The following is a 26,429-nucleotide window of genomic DNA, read 5'->3' as shown; positions in this document are numbered from 1 at the left end:
ATAGTTTATAAGCCTCATCTGATACTGGTTATATTGGTACAAAAAAATATAGAAATTTCCAAGTATCACCCATATCAGTACTATAATAATTGTGGCACCACATTCTTATCAATATACAACACAATGGCAATATAAGCTCTAACTATGGTTTCTTAAGTAATCACAAAGGCCAAGTAATGAACAAATTTACTCATTAATCAGAGAATCGCAAATAATAACCACCAATTTTATATAAAAAGTAACATTACAAAAGAAACCCAATAATTTTTCAGAAATAAATAAAGTTCTACTTGTGGCTCCTTTGTGTGTATGGGTAGCCTCATCAGCAGAATTCATATGATTTTTCAATGTTACAAAGCCACAGAGAATTACTGATTGGAGGAAAGTGTGACTCAATAAAATCAGCTTACTGTCAATAATTGTATGTAACAGATGCATTCAACATGTCCATATAATTAAGTATAGCCGAATTCTTGCATTTTTAGTACTTGAATAATAATTAGGAAAGATTTCAGGAATTTTTTGTGGGGAAATGAAAGAAAAATTTTTTGAAAAACAGGTATTAGGAGTTTTAGGTGTGTGGACAGAGAAGATGAAGAACACAAAATTACTGAAATATTGCTTGTGATGTTGTCATCCCTGCATGCCCAACTCACAGTTAAGAAAGGCCAGAATTGATACCCTCTATAAATGCCGGTCCTGAATTTCCTAGTATATGCACAAAACTTAGAAGAAACAGTGAGAAGGATCCCACTAATGCTCTGAAAAATACAGTGAAGACGAAAACTTTCTACTGCTGTTTTTTTTTTTTTTTGTTTTATGACATCATAGTTTTTACTTCTCTCATTCTCACAATACACATTAGCATTAGCATATAATGCAAGAAAGCAAGCTTATATAGCATCAGCCAAAAAAACAGAAAAAAAACCTTCCCATTTCACCCATCTATTCACTCCAATTATTTGTCTAGTTCTGCCTTGAACTTATTTAAGTTGTTGACCTCCACTACAACAGATGAAAGTTTGTTCCAACTAACAAAACAATATCAAAAGCTTTCCTGAAATCCAAGTATATAACATCAAAATTAGCTTTTGCATCCAGTTGCTTTGCGCCTCCAAACAAATTGGCCAGACAAGACTTCCCCTTAGCATTAGCATTAGTAGAGGCATATGATGCAAGAAAGCAAGCTTATTCAGCATCAGCCAAAAAAAAAAAAAAAAAAAAAAAAACCACTACTCCCATTTCACCCTCCGTTCGTTCAAAATACCTGTCCAGCTGAGCCTTACATTTGTTTAGGCTATCAACTTCAACAACAAGCGATGGAAGTCTATTCCACAAACCAACTGCCCGCTGGCTAAAGGCAAATTTCCGCACATCTATCCGACATCTGTCTTTCCTCAATTTGAATTTATGCCCTCTCAGGTGATTATTCTAAGCAAGAGGCAGAATCCCATCGGCACTGAGCATGCTTAAACCATTCAAGGCTTTATACACCTCTATCACATTATCTCGCCAGTGCCTAGTCTCCAGACGCTGTAATTTGCAAAACTTAAACCTTTCTTCGTAAGAGCAACCCTTTGTTCCATTCACTAATCTTGTTGCCCTTCTCTGTACTCGTTCCAGCAGCTCTACATCCTTCTTGAAATGAGGCCTCCAGACCTGTATACAGTACTCTAGGTGTGGCCTGACCATTGCGTTGTACAAGGGAATAATCACCTCCTTATCCCTGCTAGAAAAATTCCTATATATCATTGACAATACACCATGAGCTACTCTTGCACTGCTCAGAGAACTTCATATATGCCTGCACAATTATCCTCAGGTCCTTTTCATTCTCTACCACTGTCAGTGTAGTACCACAGAGTTGATATGTTGCTCTGGGGTTGCTGTTTCCCATAGGTAGTACTTTACATTTGTCAATGTTAAACTTCATTTGCCACCTCTCAGCCCATCTGATCAACCTTTCCAGATCCAGTTGCAGCAGCATAGCGTCAGTAGTGTCCTTAACAACCCTGCCAACCTTTGTATCATCTGCAAACTTGGACATTAAGCTTGATATACCATCATCAGTATTATTTATAAATACAGAAAACAATAATAGACCCAACACTGAACCCTGAGGGACTCCACTAATAACATTAGTCCACGACGAGCAGTGTCCATTGATTACTACTCTCTGTCTTCTCCCCCTCAACCACCCCTTTATCCATAGCAGCAATTTGCCTTCAATGCCACAATTTGTGCAGCAGTCTTCCATGTGCAACAGTATCAAAAGCCTTTCTAAGATCCAAGTATATAATATCAAAGTTATTCCTCCAGTTCTTTTGTGACTGCATCATAGTATCCAATCAAATTGGTTAGGCAAGACTTCCCCTTAACAAAACCATGCTGTGTCCGAGCTATAACTGAAGTCTTGTCTAGATGATCCTGCAGTGCTTCTTTAACCAGTGCCTCCATTAATTTTCCTGGCACAGAAGTTAAACTCACAGATCTATAATTACTTGTGTCAGCCTTTGACCCTCCTTTGTGAATTGGGGTCACATTTGCACATCTCCAGTCTATGGGTACCTCCCCTAAGTCCAAGGAAGCTCTCATAATTATGGCTAAGGGTTTGCTTACTTCCTTTGCTGCCTCCTTTAATATAACTGGATAGATTCCATCCACCCCAGGTGCATTTCTTGTGTTCAACAATTTCTCCTCCACTTTACTCTCAGTTATTACAAGATTATCTAGCTTACTGCCAGAGTTGAATACACCTCTGGCATTCCCCTCACTGAATAACTCCTCATGTGTGAATGTCAATGCAAGATATTCATTTAGTTTGTTAGCTACCTGAGCAGGATCATCAACAGTTGAACCATCGATATCAAGTGGACCAATCTGATTCATCCCCTTCCTTCTAGAGTTTACATAAGTAAAGAACTCTTTGCTGTTTTTCTTTGCATCCCTTGCCAAAGCTTTCTCGTAATTTGCCTAACCTCCTTTGTAACTTGGTTACAGATCTATCATATGCTTCTGTGTCACGTGTTAATTTATATGTATCCATGCATTTTTCTTCTCTGCCGTATGTCTCATTAATTCATCTGACATCCATTTAGGCCTAAACCTTGAACAATATTTCTTAGTTGGTATGTAAAGCCGAGTAGCTTCCAAGATAAGTTCTTTGAATGCTTCCCATTTTGAATTTGCTGTTGGTAACATCATCAGTTGTTCCCACTGTATAGAATTTAAATATTGTCTCAGACCATTGTAGTCGCCTTTACGAAAGCAATAACCCTTCCCTTTACCCCTGATGGTAGTTACCTCTTTGAGTAAATCCCACTTCAGCACACTGTGATCACTGTCGCCTAGTGGTTCCTCTATCTGCAGATTCTTAATGCGTGAAGAATCACTACTGATAATCAAATCAAGAGTATTACTCCCTCTAGTTGCCTCCCGAACATGCCGATGTAGAAAACAATCATCCAATAAATCCACAAAAGCCTTACTAGTGTGCGAGTGACCAACCCACAAATTCCAGTCAATATCAGGGAAATTAAAATCCCCCATTATAAGACTCTCTGATTTACTGGCCCACTCTATTTCTCTGTACAGTTTCTTATTATACTCTTCAGAGTCATTAGGCCTATAGCACACTCCTACTTTCAATTTTGATCTCCCAATGCTTATGTCACACCAAACTTAACAAACCCATTCTGTGTCTGAACTATAACTACATCTTGTCCAGATGATTCTGCAATGCTTCTTTAACCAGTGACTCCATTATTTTCCCTGGAAAATAATGGAGTCACTGGTTAAACTAACAGGTCTATAATTACTTGTGTCGCCCTTTGATCCTCCTTTGTGAATTGGAATCACATTTGCATATCTCCAGTCCATGGAAGCTCTCATAATTATGGCTAAGAGCTTGCTTGCCTCCTTTAATACAATGGGATAGATCCTATCAATTCCAGGCACCTTTCTTATGTTTAACTTCAATAATTTTTCCTCTGCTTTGCTCTCATTTATTACAAAATCATTTAGCTCCCTGCCAGAGTTTGATAAACTTCTGGCATTCCCCTCTCTGAATAACTCCTCATGCAAATGTAGATACAAAATACTCATTCAGTTTGTCAGCTAGCTGAGCAGGTTCCTCAACAGTTCCTCATCAATATCAAGTGGATCAATCTGATTCATCCCTTTTCATCGAGAGTTTACATAAGTGAAGAACTCTTTGCTGTTTTTCTTTGCATCCTCTGCCAAAGATTTCTCATAATCTGCCTTTGCCTGCCTAATCTTCCTTTCCTCCTTTGTGACTTGATTATACACCAGCTTATATCTACCATAAGCTTCTGTGTCAAGTTATATGCATCCCATGCATTTTTCTTCTCTGCCATGAGGCTCATTAGTTCATCTGACATCCATTTAGGGCTAAACCTGGGACATTATTTCTTAGTTGGGACAAAAGCCTAGTAGCTTCCAAGATTGCTTCCCATTTAGTATTTGCTGTTTGTAACATCATCAGGTATTGGTCCCACTTTACAGACTTTAAAAACTGTGTCAGACCATCATAGTCCCCTTTACAAAAGCAAAAACCCTTCCCTTTACCCCTGATGGTAGTTACATCTTTGAGTAAATCCCACATCAGCAGACTGTGATCATTGCCACCTAAGTGGTTCCTTTATCTGCAGATTCTTAATGCATGAAGAATCATTACTGATAATCAGATAAAGAGTATTACTCCTTTTGGTTTCCTCTCGAACATGCTGCTTTAGGAAACAATCATCCAGTAAATTCCAAAAAGCCTTGCTAGTGTGCAAGTGACCAACCCAGAAGTTCCAGTCAGTATCTGGGAAGTTAAAATCCCCCTTTATAAGACAATCTTTTTTACTGGCCCACTCTATTTCTCTGTACAATTGTTCATTATACTCATCAGAGTCATTAGGCCTATAGCACACTCCACCCTCAACTTTTCCTTTAGCTTTCCCAGTTCTTATGTCACACCAAACTGACTGAACATTACACTGTCCTCCCATGTAAGCTGGATGCACTTCCTTAGATTTTATGTAGTAGTAGTAGTAGTGGCATGTGATGCAAAAAGCAAATGTATGAGCTTATGCAGCATCAGCCAACAGAAAAAAAATCACACCATTCTCTCCAAATGCCTGTCCAGTTCCTCCTTAAATTTATTCAACCTATCAACTTCCACAACAACAGATGGAAGTTTGTTCCAGCAATTAACCACCCGCTGGCTAAAGGCAAATTTCCGCACATCTATTCTACATCTGTCTTTTCTTAATTTGAATTTATGCCCCCTTAGGTTCGTAATCTGAACAAGTGGAAGGATCCCATCAGAATTCAGCGTGCTCAACCCATTCAAGGCCTTATATACCTCAATCAGATCACCGTGCAGGTGCCTAGTCTCCAGCCACTGCAATTTGCAGAACTTAAGCCTCTCTTGGTAAGAGGATCCCTTCATTCCCCTCACCAATCTTGTTGCCCTTCTCTGTAAATGCTCAAGTAAATCTACATCCTACCTAAAATGAGGCCTCGAGACCTGTACGCAGTACTCAAAGTGTGGCCTGACCATTGCCTTATACAGAGGGATAATCACCTCCTTTTCCCTGCTAGCAAAATTCCTATATATCATTGACAAAACCCCATGACCTGCCCTGGCAGCCTGTCTGCATTGCTCAGAAAACTTCATATCTGCCAGTACAATTACTCCCAGGTCTTTTTCATTTTTTACCACCTTAAGTGTAGTACCACACAGTTGGTATGTTTCTCTGGGGTTACTTCCACCCATATGCAGTATTTTGCATTTTTCAATGTTAAACTTCAGTTGCCACTTCTCAGCCCATCTGCCTAAATTATCTAGATCCTGTTGCAGTAGCACACTGCCATTACTGTCATTAACAACCCTGCCAACCTTTGTATCATCTGCAAACTTCGACATTAAGCCTGATATACCTTCATAAATATCATTGATAAATATACAAAACAACAGTGGACCTAACACCGAACCCTGTGGGACACCACTAATAACATTAGTCCAAGAAGAGCAGCACCCATTGATTACCACCCTCTGTCTTCTCGCACTTAACCATCCTTTTATCCATTGTAGCAACTTACCCTTAATACCATTCTGCTCCAATTTGTACAATAGTCTTCCATGCACAACAGTGTCAAAAGCTTTCCTGAAATCCAAATATATGATATCAAAATTATTTTTTGCATCCAGTTCCTTTGTAACCACATCATAATATCCTATCAAATTTGTCAGACAAGACTTTCCCTTAACAAACCCATGCTGTGTCTGAATTATTGCTGTAGTCTTGTCTAGATGATCCTGCAATGCATCTTTAACTAGCGACTCCATTATTTTACCCGGAACAGAAGTTAAACTAACTGGTCTGTAATTACTCGTGTCACCCTTCGATCCCCCTTTGTGAATTGGGGATACATTTGCACATCTCCAGTCCGTGGGAACCTCCCCTGAGTCCAAGGATGCTCTCATAATTATGGCTAAGGGTTTGCTTAGTTGCTTTGCCGCCTCCTTTAATATAACTGGATAGATCCCATCCACCCCAGGTGCTTTTCTTACGTTTAACTTCAACAATTTCTCTTCCACTTTGCTCTCAGTTATTACAAAATCATTAAGTATCTTGCTACAATTTGATAACCTTCTGCCATTTTCAAACCTTAATAATTCCTCACGTGTGAATGTAGATGCAAAATACTCATTCAGTTTGTTTGCTATCTGAGCATGTGTTTCTTAACTAACAGCATAACCCCTCTCCCATTGGAAGATAGTGTTGTCATGTACATACTTTTGTGATTCTGCTGTTTGTTATATTCTTTATTGGCTACTATTGTTTTTAATTCTTAATTTTTTTTATTGTTTGAATTTTGTTACATATTTTATAGATATTGTTAATAACTGCAATGTGAAATAGAATGCATAAAGAAAATAACAAAATACTATATCTTATTAGAAAGAAGCAGAAGATGCTCTTGCAGAAGCTTTGCCAGTCTTGGAATCAGCACGTATAGCATTAGAGGATCTTGAAAAATCTGATGTCACAGAAATAAGGTATGACTCCAAAGGTGTTTTCTAAGGAAAACATAAATTAAAAATCTGATAATATTTTTAAGAAAATAAGTTCGTCTGTTCTATTCCTTTTATGTAATTTGGCACTTTTTTCCCACATATAAATTTATTCAGAAGTAACATTCCAATTTCAGAAGACCTGCTGGTTTCATGATCCATATGATTTAATACGTGCCAAAACATGTAGCAACATTTCTCTAATTGTGACTTCAAAGTGGTCTTTGTCTTCATGGGTTAAGCTGTATCATTAGCATCACGTGTCAGAACCTACTTTATTGATTCCTAAATCACAAGCAAGCTCTTCTTCGGGGTCAGATAAAAAAAAAAAGGAGAAGACATCATATGAGAACATTTGAACCCTCCTATTGGTCAAAGTGAGAAACCAAGAAAATCTATTCTATCCTTTAACAATCAGTTCCCTTATATTTATGTACATTGGTCTTTGTGGCATAAGTAAAAAATAAATAAATAAATGAATCCAACAAAACAAAACAAGACAACTTAAAAAAGAAAGAACAAAAAAAACTTTTTACGTTGTAAATTTAAATTCTGTTGGTGAAATGTTGCATTCATAATGCATCTGTCGTTCCCTATATTTTTATTTATTTTCTTGGCTTTAAATTTTCTTATGTGCATAGCTTAATTTTCTTTTATTAAAATTCCTTCCACCTATAATTTAAAAATTATTTACATTAAAAGTATACAACAACTGTAGATGTGTTCTGCAATCTCTGATTTCCTATTACAGGTTGAGTATCCCTAATCCGAAATGCTTGGGACCAGAAATGTTTCAGGTTTCGGATTTTGGAATACATAGCATGGTGGAGTTAAAGTAATGTAGAAATAAAATTTAGATTTCATGCAAAAAATTCAATTTTATTTGCCAAAAAAAACATAATGGTCTCTACTTCCAAAAGAATATAAATGCAACAAATAGTAATTCATATTTCATGCGCAAAAAAATTACTTTTCATTTACCACCTTGAGAAGGAACATCACAAGCAATTGAGGGACCAGGAACTGGGTCCTTAAGGGATTGGGGAGACATTGTGCTGAATGGCCTTTTTAAATGTTTCTTCTAGAGTCATTTGCCTCATTAACAAAGGTTGTTGTAAAAGTATCTTTATTTTATAAACTGACATTATTTCTTGTTCTGCTATAAAAGCACTCTGCTCTAGTCCTTCAATGAGTTCATCACACTTTTTCACCATGTCTTCTATAGGCATTTTTACTGCAGTGTTAACAATGTCATCTTCGTCGTCACTTTTACCCTGATCGCCTTGATTCAAAACCAGCTATTTCACCATCAGTCATTGAATGAATAACTGGAGCCTCATTATCAGTGTTAAAGACTTCTTTGATATCCACCTTTTTCAGCTTACTGACAGACTCCAAAGGCACTGTTTTTGCATATGTAAGGAGTTCAGATATCATTTTTTTCTCAAAATCATTAGCAGCTTCATCATCATCATCACTGAACATAGTTGCAAGCCAGAGGTTGTGCCAGGCATGCATAACTGTATCTTTAGTCACTGCGGTCCAAGCCTTTGCTACAGCATATATGGCATCCTTTAAGTTAAACTCCTGTAAACCTTCCACACTCACACCTCTGTTCACTGCTGCCAGCATGCTTTTCAAGAAAGTGTTTTTATATTTACACTTCATTGATCTAAGGATACCCTGATCACATGGTTGAATTAATGAAGTCATGTTTGGGGGAAGTACAGGGCATAAACATTATTTTTGATGAGCTTTTCAGCTGGAGGATGAGCAGAACAGTTGTCAAGAAATAACAAAATCTTGCAGTCATCATCTGGTCCAGCTTCCCTGCAGTGAGCACGAGCTGCTGGTACAAATGTTTGTGAAACCAATCAGAAAAGATGTTCCTGGTGATCTGTGCCTTTTTTGTTAGCATAATAGACTGGTAACAATTCACTCCTTTAAAACAGTGAGGATGCATGCTTTGGCCTATCACAGCAAGTTTACACTTATGTGTGCCTGCTGCATTAGTACACCCCAGCACACTTAATCTGTACTTGACATCCTTAATTCCTGTTGGGACTGTGTCATCAGCTGTAGTTAGTGTCTTCCTGGGGCAATAACGCCAAAACAATGATGTTTTATCAGCATTATAGACTTGTTCTGCTGTCAGATTTTCATGCCAGTAAACTTGGAAAACTTGTCAAATGAATTTCTCTGCTGCCTTGTGATCAGTAGATGCTTTATCACCACAGATCTTTAAAAATGTAATGCTGTGTCTTCTCTTGAATTTCTGTAACCAGTCTGTTGAATATTCACGGTTCACTTCAATTTTTGGTTCTTTATGATAGATCTTTGCTAGTTCCAATGATCAGCTGACTTGTAAGTGGCATGTGTTCACTGCGATGCTGATGGCACTCTTTCAAATGAGGTCTTCATTTTTAGCTTTATGCAGTGTTTTTCTATTTTTCTTTAACTTCTGTTCATCACTTTCAGCGTAGAATTTGAACAGTTTATCCTTCTCTTTCTTCAGGTCATAGATGGTGGTTGTTCCAACACCAAACTCTTCTGTAAGACGTCTCACACTTACACCGCTGCCCAATTTCTTCAACAAATTCACTTTCTCTTCTATAGATAAACTTAAATGCTTCCTCCTCTTCTTCTTCTTCTTTTTCTTATCACTGTTACCTGGGGTACCAGGTTTTTTTGTCAATTTCAACACTATCTTTGCACCACAGAGCAGAGAACAAACTAAACAAATGGTGAGTAATGGACATAGACACCTTACATTGATGATAATTGGTGCTTTACTGATGTCAACACACCACGTCACAGCTCTTTCCCGCCAAGGCTCCTAGTTACCAGAACTTTCGAGTATTTTTCAAAAAGTTTCGGTTTTTGGAATTTTGGATTGGGGATACTCAACCTGTATTTCCCTTTGATACCTGTTTACAATTCTCCCCACCTGCTTGTTAAATAACCTTCCTGTCTCCCTGATGATCTTTATCTGTTCCTTGATATTGTGGTGAGGGTACCTCCCACTAATGCTGCTGGCTTTCCAGATTAGTATTACTGAGATCCAGCACCCATACCTTGGTTTCTGGGTTTCATCATTGGAATCTGGCATGTGTGGCCTTGTGCTGCAACCTGTGGAAACCTGGGTGGGTGAGGAGCACAGCCCTAATACATCACTTTGGCCCCCTCCTTCAACAAGGCAAGAAGTCCCAGACCAAACTGAACTGGGATCAATCAGTGGGTGGTTCTTATTGCTAGGGTCAACTGCATTTCAGTAGGTCTCTTTCCTTTGTGTGTAGGACAGGGTCAAGCCTATTGCAAATGTGAGTATGATGCGATAGATGAGCTTGGAATCCATTTGCATATGCAGTACGTACTAATTCATGAATTGGTTTTTCCCCTTGGGCTCCTTTGATGGGTGGGTTGTTTGGCCATCAGAATTTTTTTTTTTTTTTTCCCTAATGAGCAATTTAAATCCCTCTTCTTCTTTTGTGGGCCCCCAACAATAAATAATAAATAAATGAATAAATAATAAATAATCTCTCGAATGATACTGACAACATGTCTGTAAAAAGAGCCAGGATTGAGGATACACCACCAATAAGACTTTTCCTCATCCTCCATTTTGCCAAAGAATAAAAAATTAGAAAAATGTCAGAAAGGTAGGAGAATCTTCAAAATCCATAGAAAGGCTACATTTTAGAGACATTTTAGTTGAAACGGAAAGTATGAAACATGCCCAGTAAATTCTGAAAGACAAATTGAAAGTGGGAATACCTATCATTGTAACCCCTTGTAAAACTCTGAACTCTTTACACATTGTCTTATCAGAGTGAGATTTTCTTCATACCGTCAAAGAAGAGATCTGCTCTGAATTGAAAGATCAAAGCATAACAGCTTCCTAGCGAATATTGTTGTGAAAGGATAAGAATCTTGTTCCTATGTGAGTCGTGGGTTCTCATCCTAATGTTCAACAACCCTTGGCTTCCAACTTCCATCAAGGCAAGCTATTTAAGTTGCCCAGTAACAATTTACATTCCAAATCCACTGAGGTGTTTTCCATGCCATAAGTATGGTCACTTGAACAACCTGTCACGTCTGCCCTGCCTGTGATCAATCTAATGCCAAAGACCATGAGAGCAAGGAATGTTCACCTACTAAGGTAGTTTTGTACCTTGCCAAGGGAAGTATCCAGAATACTCCTGAGCATGCCAGTGGTGAAATGAAGAAAAAGAAATTCAGAAACTAAAAACAGAGCTGAACATGTCCTATCAAGAGGCCAGAAAATGCATCCAACAAATAAATAGCTACAATGCTTCATATGCTCAGGTTTCTACAAAGTGTACCATCAGGATGCAAACTGTGAGACCATACCACCATCACAGTCATTCACTCCTTTTGCCCGCTATTTGAGTTCATCAAAACCACTCAAAAGAGCCAATCAGTTGCCACATCTATATGAATACCTCCTCCTGCATCAGCTTCTGAAAAAGAGAACATCAGTGAAAAGCATTCAAAACCGCTTCATCTGAACCACAAGAACAAATGGATGTAGAGGAGAAGGTGGCGACAAAAGACTGTCTTGGAACTTTTTTTTTGTGGAGGAAGAAATGGACACAGGAGAGTGTCCATACTTCCTAAAAAAAGATAAATCCATGGCTGAGAAAAACAAGCTCTCCGAAATTCGGAAGTTGATTGATGAATCTGCTAAGCCCACGTAATGACTAAATTCTTATGGTGGAATTGTCATGGATTCCATTGAAATACTGATGATATTAAGGCCTTCCTGCAAAAGCATGAGCCAGTTTGCTTTTCCTTGCAGGAGACTTATTTGTAGGTAATTGAAAACCCTTCCTTTCACAATGCTGCCATCATACATAAGGACAGAATTGGGAATGGACCTCTACATGAAAGAATTGCTTCCTTGTAGGAATGAGATCCCATTTCAACCTGTGCCACTTTCCACCAACATAGACATGGTAGCAATTTGCCTTACGGTAGGTTTTTTATTAACCGTCTGTTTGATTTATTTCCCACTTTGGGATGATATCACAAAAGCAGATCTTGATGATTTTGTTATGCAGCTGCCTTACCCTGTATTACTTCTTGGGAATTTAAATAAACACACACACACACACACACACTGGGGTAGTGCTGACATTAATGGAAGTTGATGTGTCATTGAGCTTATACTCACTGACAGTAACCTTTCCCCTCTAAATGTTAGCATTAGCATTAGTTGAGGCATATGATGCAAAAAAGCAAGCTTATATAGCATCAGCCAAAAAAAAAAAAAAAATTCTCATTTCACCCATCTGCTCAAATGTCAGAAAGAAATAACGCCTTATTCCACATGCCTACCCAAACGTTTTCTGCCATTGATCTTTGTGTCTGTTCCCCCTGTTCTCTTTCTTTCGCTTATTTCAAGTAGGATCCATACGTACGTGATCACTTGCCTGTGATAACCACCCTAATTAGTGGGAGACAGTGTATTCCTTTTAGATTACCGCGATGGAAGATTGATCAGACTGACCAGAATATCTTTCAACATCTGACAGAGTTTGACATCACCACAGTCAGTCGGGAGTTTATCAGTGATGCAGTGACGTACATCATAGAAAAATATTGTTCATGCAGCTGCAACTGCCATTCTGAAAACGTCTACTTAGTTTCCACCTTTTCCCAAATGATGGTGGAATGAAGAATGCACAGCCACAAAAACGGCTGAAAACAACATTTCGAGGTGATATTCGGATATACATGTGGACATTCTGATAACAGTGTTAAGTAATTTGTTAAGTAATGTGGAATTACTTAACAAATACAGGTCACTGTTGAAAAGAGGCCATGAATTAAGGTTAAATTTGAAAGTGTCTGCAATTCTGTGCAGACACGATACGAGGGAGTATATGATGAGAGCTGTGCCGATCGATTCGGCCCTGGAAATATTGTGCAGGGCTCAAGGGGTAGAATTTTTTCCAGCCTGGTCTGTACTTGTTAACAGCTGGCGCATTATAGCCTTAGTAGCTAATGCGCCAATAAAAACAAAACCAACAACAACTTGTTAACAGGAGAGACTGCTTCTACAGGGATGGGACACACTTAAATAGAAAGGGTTCGAGAATATTTTCTGATGCTATCGAGGCAGTGTTAGATGGGTCGGAAAACTGCTAGCTTGGGGAGAACACAAGGACTAATAGATTAAACGTAGCCGCTGCCAGAGGTGAAAGTGATTCTTGCAGTGCTTCTATTGGAATCAGCAGCAGCCTGGAAAACAAGATGCAGACTTCTGGGAGTCATTGCGATACAAGTAAACACATGGATTGTGTTAGGGTATAGGAATAGGAACAGGTGCATGTATACTTGCGTATAAACCAATGCTAGGAGTTTGTTAAATAAATTTGATGAATTTGAGGTGTTGTCAAAACATCAAAGGCAGATATTGTTGGGATATCAGAGACATGGTGTCACACAGATATAAAGAATGCAGAACTGGAATTCAGGGAGTACAATGTGTACAGGCAAGATAGACAGGATAGGAAGGGAGGAGGGGTTATGCTATTAGTAAAGAAACACATAAAATCCAATGAAGTGCAACATGTTGACATCGCTGGACAGTGCAGTGTCGAGTCAGTTGGGGGTGACATAAGCATTGGGAGATAAAAATTGAGAGTAGGAGTGTGTTATAGGCCTAATGACTCTGATGAGTATAATAAAAAACTGTACAGGAAAATAGAGTGGGCCAGTAAATCAGAGAGTCTTATAATGGGGGATTTTAATTTCCCAGATATTGACTGAAATTTGTGGGTTGGTCACTCACACACTAGCAAGGTTTTGAGGATGATTGTTTTCTACATCAGCATGTTCGGGAGGCAATTAGAGAGAGTAATACTCTTGATCTGATTATTAGTAGCGATTCTTCATGCATTAAGAATCTGCAGATAAAGGAACCACTAGGTGGCAGTGATCACAGTGTGCTGAAGTGGGATTTACTCAAAGAGGTAACTACAATCAGGGGTAAAGGGAAGGGTTTTTGCTTTTGTAAAGGCGACTATGGTGGTCTGAGACAGTATTTAAATTCTATACAGTGGGACCAACTGATGATGTTACCAACTGCAAATTCAAAATGGGAGGCATTCAAAGAATTAATCTTGGAAGCTACTAGTCTTTACATATCAACAAAGAAATATTGTTCACGGTTTAGGCCTAAATGGATTTCAGATGAACTAATGAGACGTGGGGCGGAGAAGAAAAATGCATGGGATACATATAAAGTAATGTGTGACATGGAAACCTATGATAGATATAAGCTGGTCTGTAACCAAGTCACAAGGGAGATTAGGCAGACAAAAGCAGATTATGAGAAATCTTTGGCAAAGAATGCAAAGGAAAACAGCAAAGAGTTCTTTACCTATGTAAACTCTAGAAGGAAAGGGATGAATCAGATTCGTCCACTGGATATTGATGGTTCAACTGTTGATGATTCTGCTCAGGTGGCTAACAAACTAAATGAGTATTTTGCATCAACATTCACACATGAGGAGTTATTCAGTGAGAGGAATGCCAGAGGAGAATTAAACTCTGGCATTGAGCTAGATGATTTTGTAATAACTGAGAGGAAAGTGGAGGAGAAATTGTTGAAGATAAACATAAAAAAGGCACCCAAGGTGGATGGGATCTCTCCAGTTATATTAAAGGAGGCAGCAAAGGAAATAAGCAATCTCTTAGCCATAATTATGAGAGCTTCCTTGGACTCAGGGGAAGTACCCATGGACTGGAGATGTGCAAATGTGACCCCAATTCCCAAAGTATTTTTAGTAATTATAGAGCTGATAGTTTAACTTCTGTTCCAGGAAAATTAATGGAGGCACTAGTTAAAGAAGTACTGCAGGATCATCTAGACAAGACTTCAGTTATAGCTCAGACACAGCATGGTTTTGTTAGTCTGACCAATTTGATAGGATACTACGATGTGGCCACAAAGGAACTGGATGCAGGGAATAATTTTGATATTATATATTTGGATCTTAGAAAGGCTTTTGATACTGTTGCACACGGAAGACTGCTGCATAAATTGGAGCAGTGTGGCATTGGAGGGAAATTGCTGCTATGGATTAAGGGATGGTTGAGTGTGAGAAGACAGAATGTGGTAATCAATGGATACTGCTCTTCGTGGACTAATGTTATTAGCAGAGTCCCACAGGGTTCCGTGTTGGGTCCATTATTGTTTTCTGTATTTATAAATGATATTGATGATCGTATATCAGGCTTAATGTCCAATTTTAATTATCAGGATTTTAATTATTTCAATTTTAATTATCCATAAATTATCAGGAGGCATCTGTGCCTCCTGATAATTTATGTGTCCCACATGAATTTTTCTTCTCTGCCATTTGTCTCATTAGTTCATCTGACATCAAAGTAAATTACATCACAGAACAACTTCCTCTACCTGTAAATAGCATCCTCTACATTGATAATTTTAGCATCTTTTCTCGGTCATGGAACATGAAGGTTATTGAAAGACAACTGCTGCAAGCCAGCGATTGCCTTAACTCCTGCACGTTATCTATCGGATTCAAGTTCTTGCAAAAGTCTGTTTTGCATGATTTTTGTCATAAGCATAATCTTATTTAATTCAGGGACTTGGTCAGAATGCTATTCCTGTAGTGCTAGACACAAAATTCTTGAGAATTGTATTCGATAAAAATTTGACCTTTCTCAAGATATCCGTCAACTCCATACAAAATGCACCTTGAATATTATGTGCTCTCTTTTCTCCTTTTGGGGTTGCATTCTGATGTACCTTACTATGCATATCCCATGCACTCATGTGATTGAAACTGGATTATAGGTCTCAGTTGTATGATTTTCCCAGAAACAGTGTACTTCATTGGCTGGACCTTACCAATCATCAGGCTCTCCATGTTGCTATTTGTTGCCAGAGTCTATACAGGGAAGCAAATGAACCACTGTTATTGTTTCAGCATCTCTAAAGTACACTTTAAAATTGAAATCCCTGCCAACCATCCTACATGAACAATTGTTTTTGTGCCACAATGGGTAAATTTGTTCAACATCTATCAGACTGCTAATCGTCCTTTCGGTATTTGTGTCCAAGTGCTATTCCAAGATTTGGATATCATGGTAGACAAGGTCGCCCAAATACCAAAGCAAACCCTTCCCACCTTGTCATTCACACATTCCAGCATGCAACTTTTTCCTTAAGAACCAGGTAAAGTCTGATTACCCATCATCTGTCTACCTGCAGCTCTATTCAGCTGAACATTCTGACTTTTTGTCAGTTTACACAGATGGCTTGAAGTTGGGGTCATAGGTAGGATCTTCTGCTGCTGCCCTTCCAGACTCTACTATATCTGAGCACATTCTCCCTGAACACAGCATATGCACTGCAGAGCTGTATGCTATGAAGTTAGCCTTGGATCACATCAATACTTGCCAGTACCAATGATTTATTATATATTTCACTTCTTTGAGTGTGTTACATGCTTTATTATTGGTAAGGTACAACCTTCACCCAGTTCTGTCTCAGATTCAACAGGTGATACGTACCTTTTAGAATGTGAATTTGATCATCCACTTCTGCTGGATCCCTAAGCCAAATTTGCTGCAGTATCAGCCAAAATAATTTGCTTCTCAGTCTGTATAGGGGACTATACATCCTTGCCACCAAATAATACACAACAAGATACAGTCCCAGTGGCAGGGTTCATGGAATAGACAACAACAAATATATTACATAAGATAAAGCCTGTAATTGAACCATGGCAGTCTGCCCAGAAATCATAAAGAGGAAGTTGGTCTAGTTTGGCTCTGCACAGGACACAGTCATCTGACATATTCCTTTTTTGCTGAGGGCTGATGACCCTCCTATGTCTGCTTCCTGTCATGTTTTATCTCTCAGACATATTTTGAGTGTACAGATTTTGATAATGCATGTTTTACCACTTTTAACAATCTGACAGCCTTATTCAGATTTTATCTGACAATAATAATGTGTCAGCTGTTTTTAATTTTTACAATTTTTTAATTTATATACATATATATATATATATATATAAAACACTACTTAATTCAAAGTGGAACAAGAAGAGGATGGAAAACTGCCATTTTTGAATGTCTTAGTGGAGAGGGAACAAAATTAAGTTAGCCCTCAGGAAAGAAAAAAAGATTGACTCCAGATGTTACGTGCAATTTCATGTCAAATCATTCAATGAATATTGAAAATAGTGTTATCAAGACATTAACATGTAGAGCATTAAGAATTTGGATCTTAAAAAAATCTTCTTAACCCTTCTAACAATGGATTTTTGGAATGGAAACTTAGTTGACAATAATAAAATACAGAACAGAGACAATTTTAAAAACATCATTACAGTTCTTTACACAAAGAGAATAGGAAAGAAAAGCATGAAAATATGTTAAAAATATGGACCGGATGTTGTTTTTTTTAAAAAAAAAAAAAGATTTTAATTATATTATATATTATTTTTGATCCATGTATTGCCGCTACTCTTATACTTATATATCGTCTGATGAGGTAATCTATTTTAAAGATTATCAGAATTTTTTTTAACATCTTATAACCTTGTCTTGTCACATAATAGCCTTTTTCAGTAATGTGCCAATAAAATTTTAAACCCAACCGATCCCCATATCTGAACATGCTTTTGTGAATAACATGTATGCATCTCGTCGAGGAAATTGCGTCCCTCAAAAATTACCCGTTTTGTTTATTGATTTTAAAACCACATCCATCTTTTTTTTTTTGCACACCTGGGTGCTAATAAAATTTTGTTCCCTCTCCATCACAGCATCCAAAAATGGCCGATTCCCATTCTCCTTGTTCCATTTTGAATTATAGTTCCATGTCTATTATTTATATATTTGTGAAATTGTTTTAACTGTGTCTCCTCATTTTCCCATTTAAAAACTATAATCTGCACAGTTTACTTTGGTGAGACAGGAAGGTTATTTAACATGAGTGTGGGGAGAATTGTAAGCATGTAGTGAAACGGAAATACCAAGAAATCAGAGATTGTAGAACACATCTACATTAGCATTAGCATTAGTAGAGGCATACGATGCAAGAAAGCAAGCTTATGCAGCATCAGCCAAAAAAAAAACAAAAAACCCCTCCCATTTCACCCCTCCATTCGTTCCAAATGCCTGTCCAGCTCAGCCATAATTTCTTTAGGCTATTAGCTTCCACAACAAAAGATGGAAGCCTTTTCCACCAGTCAACTACCCGCTAGGTAAAGGCAAATTTCCGCACATCTGTTCTACAACTATCTTTCCTTAATTTGAAACTGTGTTCCCCCCCCCCTCAGGTTCTTAGTCTGAGCAAGAGGAAGACTCCTCAGCATTCAGCTTGCTCAACCCATTCAAGGCCTTATACACTTCAATCAGATCAACTCTGATTGAGGTGATCTGATTCTCTCCACGTGCTGCAATTTGCAGAAATTAAACCTTTCTTGGTAAGAGCACCCCATTGTTCCCCTCACTAATTTTGTTGCCCTTCTTTGTACTCGTACTAGCAACTCTACATCCTTCCTAAAATTATGCCTTCAGACCTGTACACAGTACTTTAGGTGTGGCCTGACCATTGCCTTGTATAACGGGATCATCACCTCCCTGTCTCTGCTAGCAAAATTCCTATATATATCATTAACAAGACTCCATGACCTGCAATGGCTGCCCATCTGCACTGCTCAGAAAACTTCATATTTGACTGTACAATTACAAGAAGAGGATGGAAAACTGCCATTTTTGGATGTCTTGGTGGAGAGGAAACAAAATTCTTTGTTCCCTCTCCACCAAGATCCAGGTCTTTTCACTTTCCACTTCTCCCTGAGTGTAGTGTCATACAGATGGTGCATTTCTCTTCGGTAACTGCTACCCATATGCAGTACTTTGCATTTCTCTATGTTAAACTTAATTTGCCACTTCTCAGCCCATTTTCCCAACTTATCTAGATCCGGCGGGAGTAGCATGCTGTCTTTACTGTCGTTAACAACCCTGCCAATCTTTGTATCATCTGCAAACTTGGACATTAAACCTGAAATACCTTCATCAATATCATTGATATATATATACATATATATATATATCAATGATGTATATATATATATACATCATTGATATATAGTGGAGTCCCTGGGGAACTCCACTAATCACATTTGTCCATGAAGAGCAGTGTCCACTGATTACCACTCTCTGTCGTCTCCCACTCAACCATCCCTATATCCATTGTAGTAACTTACCCTTAATGCCATACCTCTCCAATTTGTGCAGGCGCCTCCGTAGCCAGGTGGGAAGGAGCTCCCACTCAACCATCCCTATATCCATTGTAGTAACTTACCCTTAATGCCATACCTCTCCAATTTGTGCAGGCGCCTCCGTAGCCAGGTGGGAAGGAGCAGCCATGCGCAGCACACACTTCTTGATTAGACCGGGGTTCAAGCCCGTCACCACCAAATACGGAGGATGCGAAAAGGTCAGGAAATGACCACCGCATATCCCGGAGCAATATGGCATTAGTTGCTAATGCTCCTAAAAACCAAATAACAACATCTCCAATTTGTACGGCAGTCTTCCATGTGCAACAGTATCAAAAGCTTTCCTGAAATCGAAGTATATGATATCAAAATTATTTTTGGCATTCATTTCCTTTGTGACCACATCATAGTATCCAGTCAAATTGGTCAGACAAAACCTCCCTTTAACAAACCCATGCTGTGTCTTAACTATTGCAGCAGTCTTGGTTAGATGCTCCTGGAATGTTTCTTTAACTAGTGATTCCATTATTTTCCCCGTAACACAAGTTAAACTAACAGGTCTGTATTTACTTGTGTCACCTTTTGAACCCCCTTTGTGAATTGGTGGTACATTTCCACACCTTCAGTCCATGGGGACTTTCCCGGAGTCCAAGGAAGCTCTCATAATTATGGCTAAGGGTTTGCTTGCTTCCTTTGCTGCCTCCTTTAATATAACTGGATAGATCCCATCCACCCAAAGTGCCTTTTTTATGTTTAACTTCAATAATTTCTCCTCAACTTTGCTCTCAGTTATCACAAAATCGGTTAGCTCCCTGTTAGCATTTGACAAACTTCTGGCACTCCACTCATTGTATAACTCCTCATGTGTGAATGTAGATGCAAAATACTCATTCAGTTTATCAGCTACCTGAGAATGATCATCAATAGTCAACCTATCTATGTTAAGTGGTTCAATCTGATTCATCCCTTTTCTTCTAGAGTTTACATAAGTAAAGAACTCTTTGCTGTTTTTCTTTGCATCCTTTGCAAATATTTCTTGTAATCTGCCTTCTCCTGCCTAACCTCCTTTGTGACTTGATTACAGACTAGTTCATACCTACCATAGGCTTCTGTGTCACCTGATACTTTATATGCATCCCACACAGTCTTGTTCTTCTCTGCCACGAGATTCATTGATTCACCTGACATCCATTTAGGCCTAAACCTGGAACAATATTTCTTAGTTGGAATGAAAAGCCTTATAGGCTCCAAAATTAAGTCCCTGAAGGCTTCCCATTTAGAATTCAACATTGGTAACATCATCAGTTGATCCCACTGTACAGAATTTAAAAACTGTCTGAGACCTCTGTAGTCACCTTTCCGAAAGCAAAAGCCCTTCCCGTTAGCCTTGATGGTAGTTACAGCTTTAAGTAATTTCCACATCAGTACATTGTGATCACTGTCACCCAGTGGTTTCTTTATCTGCAAATTCTTAATGCATGAATAATTACTGCTGATAATCACATCAAGAGTATTACTCCCTCTGGTTGCCTCTCGAACATGTTGCTGTAGAAAACAGTCATCCAGTAAATCCACAAATGTCTTGCTAGTGTGCGAGTGACCAACCCTCAAGTTCCAGTTAATATCTGGAAAGTTAAAATCCCCCATTATAAGAAATTCTGATTTACTGGCCCACTCTACTGCTCATTATACTCATGAGATTCATTAGGCCTATAACACACACACACACACCTACTCTCATTTTTTTTTTCCAATGCTTATTTTGCACCAAACAGACTCAACACTGCATTGACCACCAACATCAATTGGATGCACTTCCTTAGCTTTTATGTGTTTCTTATCTAACAGGATAACCCCTCCTCCCTTCCTGTCTATCCTTACTGTACACAGTATACTCCCAAAATTCCAATTCTGCACTTCTTATATCTGCTGTCCATCACTCTAGAAGCAGTCTCTCCTGTAAACAAGCACAGACCAGACTGAAAAAAATTCTACCCCTTGAGCCTTGCACAATCTCTCCAGGGTCTACAGTTGTTCCTATACTTTGAATAGTAACAGTGTTTAATTATAGGAAGGGGAGAGAGATTTTACTAAAATAAAAATTAAAGATGCTATGTATATAAGAAACTTTAAAGACAATAAATAGAAATATGGGTAAGGGTGGCTTATGGCTAAGGGTGTTCTCATAATTATGGCCAAGGATGTTCTCATAATTATGGCTATCCACAACTATATTGATGCATTATGGTTGCAACATTTTGGTGACAGATTATAAATTTACAATGTAAAAAGTGGTTTCTGTTTTTCTCTTTTGTTATTTTGATGTTTATGTTGTTGTTTTGTTTTGTTGCATTCTTTTTTTTTTTATTTTTTTTTTAACTCAAGACTATGAAACATTAATATAATGCAACTGATCTTTAAAGGATAGGATAGATTTCTCAGTTTCTCTCTTTGACCTGTCAAATATACGTAAAGTACTTTCTTGTGATATCTTATCTCTTTCTATTTGACCTGGAAATCCACCATCGAGAGAAATTTGCATGCGATCAAGAAATTTTTATAGGCACTGGAACATTTTGCTCATCATACAGGTAAATATCATGGAGTAACAGCTTTTTTTTAATTGTAGTTATATTCTGATGTAACATGTTCAAAGAGAAAGGGATGAAGGGAGGTGCAACCCGAAATATTTCTGCATAACTGCTCTAAAGAATTGTTTTAGAAATTTGTTAACATCGCATGGCTCAGCTGCTAAATTTTTTTTTTTTTTTTTTTCGACCCCACCACCGTAAAACTGTAATCCACAATCACTATTTTCATTGAATAGAATGTAAATAGAAGATGTCATTGAAATGTATTTGCAAATCTATCATAGAATAAAACATTCTACTATCATAGAATAACTATCATAGAATAAAACTAGAAAGTTAAAATATCAAAAATTTGGCTTTTTAAAAATTAAGCAATAGAATTAGTATTAATAAAGGCATATGATGAAGAAAGCAAGCATCAACAAAAAAAAAAAAAATCGTTCTCATTTCACCCATCCATTCGCTTTAAATGTTTGTTTAGTTCTGCCTTGAAACTATTTAAGCCATCAACTTCTACAACAATAGATGGAAGTTTGTTCCAGCAATCAACCACCTGCTTGATAAAGGCAACTTCCCCACAACTATCCTACAACTGTGTTTCCTCAATTTGAATTTATGTCCGCTCAGGCGATTATTCTGAGCAAGAGGAAGAATCCCATGAGCATTGAGCATGCTCAAACCATTCAAGGCTTTATACACCCCAATCAGATCACCGCAGATCACCCGCTGGCTAAAGGCAAATTTCCACACATCTATTCAACCTCTGTCTTTCCTCAATTTGAATTTGTGCTTCCTTAGGTTCCTAATCTGAACAAGTGGAAGAATCCCTCCAGAATTCAGCATGCTCAACCCATTCAAGTCCTTGTACACCTCAATCAGATCACCTCACAGGTGCCTAGTCTCCAGCCACTGCAATTTGCAGAGCTTAAGCCTCTCTTGGTAAGAGAATCCCTTCATTCCCCTCACCAATCTTGTTGCCCTTCTCTGTACACGCTTAAGCAAATCCACATCCTTCCTAAAATGAGGCCTCCAGATCTGTATGCACCATTGCCTTATACAGAGGGACAACCACTTCCTTTTCCCTGGGGCGCCTCCGTAGCCAGGTGGGAAGGAGCAGCAGTGCGTAGTACATGCTTCTTGATTAGACCGGGGTTCGAGCCCATCACAACCAAATACGGAGGATGGGGAAAGGTCAAGGGAATGACCACCGCATATTCCCGGAGCAATATGGCCTTAGTTGCTAATGCTCCTAAAAACCAAATAACAAACAAACAAACCTTTTCCCTGCTAGCAAACTTCCTGTATGCCATTGACAAAACCCCATGACCTGCCCTGGCAGCCTGTCTGTATTGCTCAGAAAACTTCATATCTGACTGCACAATTACTCCCAGGTCTTTTTCATTTGCTACCACCTTAAGTGTAGAACCACACAGTTGGTACGTTTCTCGGGGGTTACTTCTACCCATATGCAGCACTTTGCATTTGTCAATGTTAAATTGACAAATGCTTCGGTTGCCACTCTTCTCAGCCCATCTGCCCAAATTATCTAGATCCTGTTGCAGTAGCACACTGCCATTACTGTCATTAACAACCCTGCAAACCTTTGTATCATCTGCAAACTTCGACACTAAGTCTGATCTACCTTCATCAGTATCATTGATAAATATACAAAACAACACTGAACCCTGTGGGACTACCCTAACAACATTACTCCACGAAGAGCAGCACCCATTGATTACCACCCTTTGTCTTCTCCCACTCAACCATTCTTTTAACCATTGTAGCAACTTACCCTTAATACCATTCTGCTCCAATTTGTACAGTAGTCTTCCATGCGCAACATGCCAAAAGCTCTCCTGAAATCCAAGTATATGATATCAAAATTATTTTTTGCATCCAGTTCCTTTGTAACCACATCATAATATCCAATGAAATTTGTCAGACAAGACTTTCCCCTTAACAAACCCATGCTGTGTTCTTTATTATTGCTGCAGTCTTGTCTATATGATCCTGCAATGCATCTTTAACCAATGACTCCATTACCCGGAACAGAAGTTAACTAACTGGTCTGTAATTACTCGTGTTACCCTTTGTGAATTAGGGATACATTTGCACATCTCCAGTCTGTGGGGACCTCGCCTGAGTCCAAGGATGTTCTCATAATTATGGCTAAGGGTTTTCTTACTTCCTTTGCCACCTCCTTTAATATAACTGGATAGATCCCATTCACCCCAGATGCCTTTCTTATGTTTAACTTCAACAATTTCTCCTCCACTTTGCTCTCAGTTATTACCAAATCATTAAGCACCCTGCTACAATTTGATAACCGTCTTGCATTTTCAAACCTTAATAACTCCTCATGTGTGAATGTAGATGCAAAATACTCATTCAGTTTGTTTGCTATATGAGCAAACAAACTGAACAGTCGAACCATCGATATCAAGTGGACCAATCAGATTCATCCCTTTCCTTATAGAGTTTATATAAGTAAAGAAATCGTTGATTTTAATTCCTCAATATCTGAGAAATTAAAATCCCCCATTAAAAAACATTTTGATTTACTAGCCCACTCTATTTCTCTGTACAATTGTTCATTTTACTCATTTGAGTCATTAGACCTATAACACACTCCTACTCTTATTTTTGCTTTCGCAGTGCGTATGTCACACCAAACTGGCTCAACAGTGCAATGTTCATCTATATCAACTGGATGTACTTCTTTTGATTTTATGTTTTTCTTAATTAACAGTATGACACCACCTCCCTTCCTATCCTGTCTATCCTTTCTGTACTCATTGTACTCCCCAAATTACAATTCTGCATTCCTAATATCAGTGTGACACCACGTCTCTGATATCCCAACAATATCTGCCTTTGATGTCTAGACCAACACTTCAAATTCATCAAATTTATTTACTATACTTCTAGCATTGGTATACATGCAATTATACCTGCACCTATTCTTATTCTTATTTACCATAACACATCTCATATACCCACCTGTTTCATCATGATTGCCATCAGTCCCTGAAACCCCCGGCACCCCTCGTTGCAGGCCCCTGCTTATTCTAATAGAAGTAGTGCAAGAATCACCTTCACCTCTGCGACTACTTTTAACCTTTAATATGTTAATCCCCCCAAATTAGCAGTTTTCCGACCCACCTAACACTGCCTCTATAGCATCAGCAATTGATCATTGCCTTATACAAGAGGATAATTACCTCCTTATCCCTGCTAGAAAAATTCCTGTATATCATTACCAAGACACCATGATCTACTTTTGAAAACCATGTGCATTTCTCTGAAAACTTCATATCTGACTGCGTATTTACCCGAAGGTCCTCATTCTCTACCACCGTCGTGTAGTACCACACAGTTGATACTCTGGGGTTGCTGCTTCCCATATGCAGTACTTTACATTTGTCAATATTAATCTTCAGTTGCCACCTCTCAGCCCATCTGCCCAACTTTTTTAGATCCTGTTGCAGTAGCATACTATCATTAGTGTCCTTAACAACTCTGCCAACCATCGTATCTTCTGCAAATTTAGACATTAAGCCTGATATACCATCATCAATATCATTAATAAATACAGAAAACAAAAATGGTTGCTACACTGGACCATGAGGAACTCCACTAATAACATTAGTCCACAATGAGCAGTGTCCATTGATTACCACTTTCTGTCTACTCCCCCCTCAACCATCCCTTTATCTATAGCAACAATTTGCTTTCAATGCCACACTGCTCCAATTTGTAGAGCAGTCTTCCATGTGCAACATTATCAAAAGCCTTTCTAAGATCCAAATATATAATATCAAAGTTATTCCCTGCATCCAGTTCCTTTGTAACCACATCGTAGTATCCAATTAAATTGGTCAGGCAAGACCTGCCCTTAACAAAACCATGCTGTGTCTGAGCTATAACTGAAGTCTTGTCTAGATGATCCTGCAGTTCTTCTTTAACCAGTGCCTCCATTAATTTTCTGTAACAGAAGTTAAACTAACAGGTCTATAATTATTTGTGTCGCCCTTTGATCCTCCTTTGTGAATTGGAGTCATATTTACACATCTCCAGTCCATGGGTACCTCCCCTGAGTCCAAAGAAGCTCTCATAATTATGGGTAAGGGTTTGCTTACTTCCATTGCTGCCTCCTTTAATATAACTGGATAGATGCATCCACCCCGATTGCCTTTCTTATGTTTATCTTCATCAATTTCTCCTCCACTTTACTCTCAATTATTACAAAATCATCTAGCTCACTGCCAGAGTTTAATACACCTCTGGCATTCCCCTTCTTGAATAACTCCTCATAATGCAAAATACTTAATTGGCTTGTTAGCTACCTGAGCAGGATCATCAAGACATTGATGTCTCGACCAATCTGATTCATTCCCTTCCCTCTAGAGTTTACATAACAAAGAACTCTTTGCTGTTTTTCTTTGCATTCTTTAC

At 38.4% G+C, this 26,429-nt stretch overlaps 1 protein-coding gene across 1 annotated transcript in view; it reads left to right on the top strand.

Moving 5' to 3' along the window:
• Window positions 1-26,429, top strand: part of Dhc98D (Dynein heavy chain at 89D) — a 971,787-nt gene that overhangs the window by 548,111 nt on the left and 397,247 nt on the right. The window contains exon 36 of the mRNA XM_090387912.1: window positions 6,975-7,072. Coding sequence (XP_090244038.1) covers window positions 6,975-7,072 — 98 coding nt within the window. The remainder of the gene's footprint in view (window positions 1-6,974; window positions 7,073-26,429) is intronic.

The sequence above is a fragment of the Mastigoproctus giganteus genome, chromosome 2 (genome assembly GCF_048544385.1).
Source record: "Mastigoproctus giganteus isolate SK-2022 chromosome 2, ASM4854438v1, whole genome shotgun sequence".
Taxonomy (NCBI): Eukaryota; Metazoa; Arthropoda; class Arachnida; order Uropygi; family Thelyphonidae; genus Mastigoproctus; species Mastigoproctus giganteus.
This window is presented reverse-complemented; position numbering and strand designations above follow the sequence as displayed.